This window comes from Neopsephotus bourkii, unplaced genomic scaffold (genome assembly GCF_033783945.1).
Source record: "Neopsephotus bourkii isolate Nb327-2 ecotype Australia unplaced genomic scaffold, CSIRO-AGI_Nbou_v1 NB_724, whole genome shotgun sequence".
In the NCBI taxonomy this organism is placed as follows: Eukaryota; Metazoa; Chordata; class Aves; order Psittaciformes; family Psittacidae; genus Neopsephotus; species Neopsephotus bourkii.
In genome coordinates this window covers 1-8,216 of record NW_026901223.1, presented here as the reverse complement: position 1 = coordinate 8,216, position 8,216 = coordinate 1, and the positions used below count along the sequence as shown (strand labels likewise).

Genomic DNA, 8,216 nt, shown 5'->3' with positions numbered 1-8,216 from the left:
GCCCCTCGGGGCACCCATCTCTGCCCCCCAATGCCCCCTCTGAGGCCGGAGCCCCCCCGGCTCCCACAGGCAGCCCCAGAGCTCAGGGACCCCCCAGGGACACGGAGGGCAGAGGGGATGCCCCATAGGGACCAAGTGAGGATGAAGAGGAGGAAGAGGAGGGGAAGGGGTCTGCAGGACCAGCAGGTCTGGCCCACCAGGCCCCTGGGCTGATGGGTGGCAGGGGAGGGGGTGCCAAGCAGATAGGGGTGGGCAATAGCATCCTGGATCCTATGGGTGCATCCCAGGTCCTATAGGTGCATCCCAGCTCTATGGGTGCATCCTGGCTCCAGTGTGGGTACCTCCCATCTCCCATGGGTACATCCTGGCTCCCATAAGTGAATCCCAGCTCTATGGGTGCATCCTGGCTGCAGTGGGTATATCCCATCTCCTATGGAGGCATCCCAGCTCCCATGGGTGCATCCCGGCTCCCATAAGTGCATCCCAGCTTCAAGGGTGTACCCCTGCTCTCACAGGTGCATCCTGGCTCCCATAGGTGCATCCCATGTCCCATGGGTGCATCCTGGCTCCCATAGGTGCATCCCATGTCCCACGGGTACATCCTGGCTCCCATAGGTGCATCCCATGTCCCATGGGTACATCCTGGCTCCCATAGGTGCATCCCAGGTCCCATGGGTGCATCCTGGCTCCCATAAGTGAATCCCAGCTCTATGGGTGCATCCTGGCTGCAGTGGGTATATCCCATCTCCCATGGAGGCATCCCGGCTCCCATGGGTACATCCTGGCTCCCATAAGTGAATCCCAGCTCTATGGGTGCATCCTGGCTGCAGTGGGTATATCCCATCTCCCATGGAGGCATCCCGGCTCCCATGGGTGCATCCCGGCTCCCATAAGTGAATCCCAGCTCTATGGGTGCATCCTGGCTGCAGTGGGTATATCCCATCTCCCATGGGTGCATCCCGCCTCCCATGGGTGCATCCTGGCTCCCATAGGTGCATCCCATGTCCCATGGGTGCATCCTGGCTCCCATAGGTGCATCCCATGTCCCACGGGTACATCCTGGCTCCCATAGGTGCATCCCATGTCCCATGGGTACATCCTGGCTCCCATAGGTGCATCCCAGGTCCCATGGGTGCATCCTGACTCCCATAGGTGCATCCCATGTCCCATGGGTACATCCTGGCTCCCATAGGTGCATCCCAGGTCCCATGGGTGCATCCTGACTCCCATAGGTGCATCCCATGTCCCATGGGTACATCCTGGCTCCCATAGGTGCATCCCATGTCCCATGGGTACATCCTGGCTCCCATAGGTGCATCTCAGGTCCCATGGGTGCATCCTGGCTCCCATAGGTGCATCCCAGGTCCCATGGGTGCATCCTGACTCCCATGGGTGCATCCCATGTCCAATGGGTACATCCCACCTCCCATGGGTGCATGGGCACTGCTTGTCTCTCAGGCAGAGGCTGAGTGGTCCCCATCCACCCTGGGATGCTGGGGTCCCCCAGGAGCATCCCCCCATCTCCCTGGAGCATCCTTAGGGAACCCCAGCCCCAAAGGCTGGATCCTCCCAGCAGGACGGTGCAGGGAAGCCCTGGAGCATCCTTGGGGACCCCCAGCCCCACACCAGCCCCCCAAGTGCCTCATGCACCCCTGGGGTGCTGCTGCTGCCCCAGCTCCTGGCCTGGGGACAGGGGACCTGCCCTCCCTGACACCAATAAAGTCACCCTGGTATTTATGCCCTCTCCCCTTACTCCTGCTTGTACCTACTATAGGGCTGCTCTAGGTGTCAATGGAGGGGGATTTGGGGTGTGCAGCCCCCCCCCAAGTTGGGTTTGGGGACAGGAGGGATGTGTCTTGTCCCAGTGGGGACTTCATTGTGTCCACATAGGACCTTTGCAGGATGCTCCTAAGGGAATGGTGCTGAGGAAGGGTTTTGGGAGCCTTGGCCACGTTTGCATGGTCAAGAGCATCATCAGGGCATCCAGACAGGACCTTTGCAGGATGCTCCTAAGGGAACGGTGCTGAGGAAGGGTTTGGGAGCCTTGGCCACGTTTGCATGGTCAAGAGCATCATCAGGGCATCCACAGAGGACCTTTGTAGGTTGCTCCTAAGGGAAGGGTTTTGGGAGCCTTGGCCACGTTTGCATGGTCAAGAGCATCATCAGGGCATCCACAGAGGACCTTTGTAGGTTGCTCCTAAGGGAAGGGTTTTGGGAGCCTTGGCCACGTTTGCATGGCCAAGAGCATCATCAGAGCATCCACACAGGACCTTTGCAGGTTGCTCCTAAGGGAATGGTGCTAAGGAAGGGGTTTGGGAGCCTTGGCCACGTTTACATGGTCAAGAGCATCATCAGAGCATCCACAGAGGATCTTTGCAGGATGCTCCTAAGGGAAGGGTTTTGGGAGCCTTGGCCACGTTTGTATGGTCAAGAGCATCATCAGAGCATCCAGACAGGACCTTTGCAGGTTGCTCCTAAGGGAATGGTGCTGAGGAAGGGTTTTGGGCGCCTTGGCCACGTTTGCATGGTCAAGAGCATCATCAGGGGGGTGAAGGTGGCACGAACCTGCCCATGGTCCATGCCAAGGGACGTGGTGGCACCTGAGCCCAAAGACACAACCCGAGGGTGCTTCTATACATCTTTATTGGTGGCTATGGCAGGAGGTGGCAGGGAGCTGCCAAGCTGGGGCTGCAGGGCAGTGGGGCAGCACTGCCCTGTCCTTCAGGACAGGCGGGACAGGCCCACCATGTTCTTGGCCCTGCTGAAGATCACGTAGTACTCACGGATGAAGACATCCCCCAGGATCCACATCTCACCGGATTCAGTGGGGACATTCATGCCTTGAAAGCCCAGGCTGCAGACCCCATTGCTCTGCAGGCAAGGCCATGGTTTATGGTGATTCCCAGCTCCTGGATCTCCACCCTAAGCCCTCACAGTCCCCATCCCAGCAGGATGCTCACCTCCGTCACGTAGGCACTGGGTGTCAAAGGGAACTCCATTCCATTGATGTAGAAGACAATGTCAGGCAGGCTGTTCCTGTATTCGCAGTCAATCTGGGGTGGGGGGGACACGGTGGTAAGTGGAGGTGGGGGGTCAGTGGTCACCCCATGGGAGCCCCAAAGCTCTGTGTGCTCCCCTGGCTCTCACCTCGCCATTGGAGGTGGCACCAAGGGCACGGAGGACCACAGTGAGGTACTCATTGGGCATGGCCAGCAGTGAGGTGCCTGTGTCCACAATGGCCTGGCAGCTGTCCTGGCAGAGTTCAGCCCTGCCCATGATGGAGACTCTGGGGACAAAGGGACATAGGGTGAGGTTCCTGGGTGCTGCACCCCCAAACTCAGCATCTGCTGCCCCAGGGCTACCTGTCCATGGTGATCTGCCAGTAGGTCTCAGCAGAGAGGGGGATCCAAGAGATGCCGTTGGTGACATAATAGGGGTCGATGGCACCAAAGAGGACAAAGCTGCCACTCTCCTCATTCCTGTAAAGGGGAAACCCATCAGATGAGGGCCCTATCCCCATCACCATCACCATGGCGATGCCACCAGCAGCATGTCCCTAGGAGGCACAGTGCCAGGGAATGGTCCTGGAGTCAGCACTGGAGGAGATGCTCCCCATGGGTTTGGGTGGCTCTGGCCAGGACTCACTTGCTCAGGTAGACAGAGAAGAGGTCCCTGGCCACAAGCCCTTCGTTCATCATGTTGTCAAAGACAGGGGTGGCTCCAGAAGAGGCGAGGCTGGGGAAAGCCAGCCCCAGGATGCCATCGAAGGGGCTGTAGTAGAAGAAGTCCCCAGGCTCGGTCTCAGAGAGCCCAAAGATCTGGTTGTAGACCTCGATATCTGCAACCTGGGTAAAGAACCAGGGAGAAAGGCTTGGGTTGGGTGTCCTCAATGCCATGGGATGAAGGAGCTGGGGCACGGGGCCTTACATTGACGGTGTCATAGCCCAGGACACCGGACAGGCTACCAGTGCCATAGGCAATGTAGACGCTCTCGTTGGTGCTGATGAAGGTGGAGGATTTTGCTGGGTTGAAACGGTTGTGGTTGCCTGTGGGGATGGAGGGAGATGGTCATGGCCCAGCCTCACCCCAAGGGCTTGGGGTGCATCCCCAGCGCCTCCCCATGGCCCTGAATCCCTTGGGAAAGACAAGGCAGAGCCATCCTGATCCCTCCCAGTGGATCCTGGGGCTCCTCCCCTTGCCCAGTGGCCCCAGGGCTAGCGGACACCTACTGCAGGACAGGCTGGTGCAGTACACCGAGGGCACCCACAGGTTGGAGGAGCCGGTGTCGAAGATGACGGTGAAGTCCTGGGGTGGGGTCCCGATGGAGATGGTGCCATAGTAGGAGTTCTGCCAAAGGAGGGTGGGTGGGGGGTTAGTGGGATGGAGAAGGGGCTACTGGGATGCAAAAGGGGCTAGTGGGATGAGCGCAGCTGGGAAAGGATTAGGGTAAGGCACTAACATCAGGTGAAAGGCTAGAGGGTCAGGTATGGGGCGAGTGGTTCAGGTGAGGGGCTAGTGGGATGACTTAATGGGTTAGGGGAATTGGTAAAGGATGAGAGGGACAGGTAAGGAACCAGTGTATCAAGTAAGAGGTTAGTGGGTCAGGGAAGTGGCCAGTGGGTGAGGTAAGGGGCTAGAGGGATGGGTAATGGGTTAGGGGAATGGTTAAAGGGCTAGTGGGATGGGTAATGGGTTAGGGGAATGGGTAAGGGGCTAGTGGGATGGGGAATGGGCCAGTGGGATAAGTTAACAGGTTAGGGGAATGGGTAAAGGGTTAGAGGGAAAGGTAAGGAACTACTGGGATGGGTAAAGGGCTAGTGGGGTGGGGAATGGGTTAGGGGCTAGTGGGTCAGGTAAGGAGCTAGAGGGATGGGAAGAGGGCAGTGGGATGGGAAGGGGGCAGTAGGATTTGAAGGGGGCAGTGGGACGGGAAGGGGGCAGTGGGATGGGAATGGGGCAGTGGGATGGGAGGGGCAGTGGGATGTGAAGCAGTGGGATGGGAAGGGGGCAGTGGGATGCAAAGGGGGCAGTGCGATGCGAAGCAGTGGGATGGGAATGGGGCAGTGGGATGGGAATGGGGCAGTGGGATGGGAAGGGGGCAGTGGGATGGGAATGGGGCAGTGGGATGCGAAGGGGGCAGTGGGATGCGAAGGGGGCAGTGGGATGCGAAGGGGGCAGTGGGATGGGAATGGGGCAGTGGGACAGGAATGGGGCAGTGGGATGCGAAGGGGGCAGTGGAATGCGAAGGGGGCAGTGGGATGGGGAAGGGGGCAGTGGGATGCGAAGCAGTGGGATGGGAATGGGGCAGTGGGATGCGAAGGGGTCAGTGGGATGCGAAGGGGGCAGTGGGATGCGAAGGGGGCAGTGGGATGGGAAGGGGGCAGTGGGATGGGAAGGGGGCAGTGGGATGCGAACGGGGCAGTGGGACAGGAATGGGGCAGTGGGATGCGAAGGGGGCAGTGGGATGGGAAGGGGGCAATGGGATGGGAAGGGGGCAGAGGGATGCGAAGCAGTGGGATGGGAATGGGGCAGTGGGATGCGAAGGGGGCAGTGGGATGGGAAGGGGGCAGTGGGATGCGAAGGGGGCAGTGGGAGGGGAAGGGGCAGTGGGATGGGAAGGGGGCAGTGGGATGAAAGCAGTGGGATGCAAAGGGGGCAGTGGGATGCAAAGCAGTGGGATGGGAATGGGGCAGTGGGATGCGAAGCAGTGGGATGGGGAATGGGGCAGTGGGATGGGAATGGGGCAGTGGGATGCGAAGCAGTGGGATGGGAATGGGGCAGTGGGATGGGAATGGGGCAGTGGGATGCGAAGCAGTGGGATGGGAATGGGGCAGTGGGATGGGAATGGGGCAGTGGGATGGGAAGGGGGGCAGTGGGATGCAAAGGGGGCAGTGGGATGCGAAGCAGTGGGATGGGAATGGGGCAGTGGGATGCAAAGGGGGCAGTGGGATGCGAAGCAGTGGGATGGGAAGGGGGCAGTGGGATGCGAAGGGGGCAGTGGGATGCGAAGGGGGCAGTGGGATGCGAAGCAGTGGGATGGGAATGGGGCAGTGGGATGCAAAGGGGGCAGTGGGATGCGAAGCAGTGGGATGGGAAGGGGGCAGTGGGATGCGAAGCAGTGGGATGGGAAGGGGGCAGTGGGATGCAAAGGGGGCAGTGGGATGCGAGGAGGGCAGTGGGATGCGAAGCAGTGGGATGGGAATGGGGCAGTGGGATGCAAAGGGGGCAGTGGGATGCGAAGCAGTGGGATGGGAATGGGGCAGTGGGATGCAAAGGGGGCAGTGGGATGCGAAGCAGTGGGATGGGAAGGGGGCAGTGGGGTGGGAATGGGGCAGTGGGATGGGAATGGGGCAGCCCTCTCCCTGCCATGCTCACATCCATGTAGTTCTGCATAGGCTCCGAAGAGACCCCAGTACTGAAGTACTTGGCAGCCGGGTCATAGGGGTGCTTCTTGAGGTAGCGCTCCAGCAAACCCCGCTCCTGCAGGGACTGCCGCAGGGACTTCCCCTTCCTCAGAGGGATCCTGGGACACAGGAGAGGGATCCAGCACCAGGAACCAGGCAGGGATGTGCTCAAGGGGCTGCGGGTCCCCCCCCATCATGTGGGACCCAGCCATCACCTCACTGTGGGGAGCCTTGGCCATGGAATGGCTTGGGGGGGGTGCAGGTTGTCCCCACATCACCCCATGTGCTACCCCAAGCATGGGTTCTGGGGGGTCCTCAGCACCCTAAACCCACCCTATGCTTACCTGTGGACGAGGCATTGAGCCAGGGCCACCAAGCTGAAGAGCAGGAGGAGCTTCATGGTGGTTCTAGCAGCTGAGGTGCAGACACAGCGAGGGTGTCCCAGGTAGGTTCCTTATATCCCAAGCACGTTGTTTGGGCAGTGCTCGTGATAAGGAAGGCAAACAGCCCCGTGGGGCACTTATCACAACGTCCTTAATGGAGGCACTGGGGCAATGTCAAGCTGAGGGCTCCCCATCTTCACCCCAGTCCAATGCTGGGGCATGGGGATGCTTGTGGAAGGCTGGAGGTGGGAGAGCGGCATCCTCAGGTGTCCCAACAGCAAGGCACTGCTGGTTCTTCATCCATCCCATGGCTGCCTGGGGAAGTGGGATGGGGAAAGTCAAACTGGGACCTCAGAGGGGAAAACCCAGCTCAGGATGCTGCTGGTTGAGCAATGCCAAGGTCACTGGTGCTGGACCAGGCTCCTTGGCTTCCATCACAGCACCACGTGGTGGCAAGGTCACCTTGGCCTGCAGGAAAACAAAGGCAGACCATAGGCACCATATGGGCTGGAGCTGGCTTTCATCCCTCAGCACCAGCTTCACCCCAGCTCTGGGTAACGCAGAATTGAGGGGAGATGTTGAACTGCACCAAGGAAATGAGATCATAGAATCATAGGACAGTTAGGGTTGGAAAGGGCCTTAAGATCATCCAGTTCCAACCCCCTGCCATGGGCAGGGACACCTCACACTAAACCATGGCACCCAAGGCTCTGTCCTTGAACACCACCAGGGATGGAGCATTCACAACCTCCCTGGGCAACCCATTCCAGTGCCTCACCACCCTCACAGGAAAGAATTTCCTCCTTAGATCCAATCTAAACTTCCCCTGTTTCAGTTTGAACCCATCACCCCTTGTCCTGTCACTACAGTCCCTAATGAAGAGTCCATCCCCAGCATCCCTATAGGCTCCCTTCAGACACTGGAAGCTGCTCTGAGGTCTCCACGCAGCTTCTCTTCTCCAGGCTGAACAGCCCCAACTTTCTCAGCCTGTCTCCATACAGGAGCTGCTCCAGCCCCTGATCCCCCTGATCCGTGTGCTTACACATGGAAAACACAAGAGAGGTGGAGGTCCTGGTGATGCCAAGGTGGATTCTCCTCTATTAGTGGGAAAGGTGTGAGCTGGGATGTTCATCCAGAGCTCATGGTGGGGTGATGGAGGGATGAGCTACCTCAAAGGGCTACTCCTGCACTGGGGCTCATCCTGCATTCACTGTGGTAATGAGCAGAGGAATGGGAAGGTCAAGTGCTAAATTCTTTGGGATGGATCCTCTCCTTGTATTTAGCGAAGAAACTGGAAGAGCCTCGTGTTTTAGGGCTGTATAACCTGGTTTGTAATGGCACGGAACACAACTTGCTTCATTCTCCACCCTGGCAGCGATGGGTTTGGACTGGATCCATCACAGCAGCTTAAAACCAGTTCCATTTATCT

General features: G+C 59.0%; 1 protein-coding gene and 1 long non-coding RNA gene across 2 annotated transcripts; one reads left to right on the top strand and one right to left on the bottom strand.

Moving 5' to 3' along the window:
- Positions 1-1,187: 1,187 nt before the first annotated feature.
- On the top strand, positions 1,188-1,737 carry LOC133212643 (uncharacterized). The gene is made up of 2 exons (XR_009725561.1): positions 1,188-1,283; positions 1,324-1,737. It is a non-coding gene; the product is annotated as an uncharacterized LOC133212643 (long non-coding RNA).
- An 897-nt stretch (positions 1,738-2,634) lies between these two features.
- Positions 2,635-7,195, bottom strand: LOC133212642 (pepsin A-like). The gene is made up of 9 exons (XM_061354290.1): positions 6,749-7,195; positions 6,376-6,523; positions 4,230-4,347; positions 3,928-4,046; positions 3,646-3,845; positions 3,363-3,479; positions 3,142-3,286; positions 2,961-3,053; positions 2,635-2,871 (listed from the first exon to the last, which is right to left on the bottom strand). The coding sequence occupies exons 1-9, from the start codon at positions 6,802-6,804 to the stop codon at positions 2,722-2,724; spliced, it is 1,146 nt and encodes a 381-aa protein (XP_061210274.1). The 5' UTR covers positions 6,805-7,195; the 3' UTR covers positions 2,635-2,721.
- Positions 7,196-8,216: the final 1,021 nt, after the last annotated feature.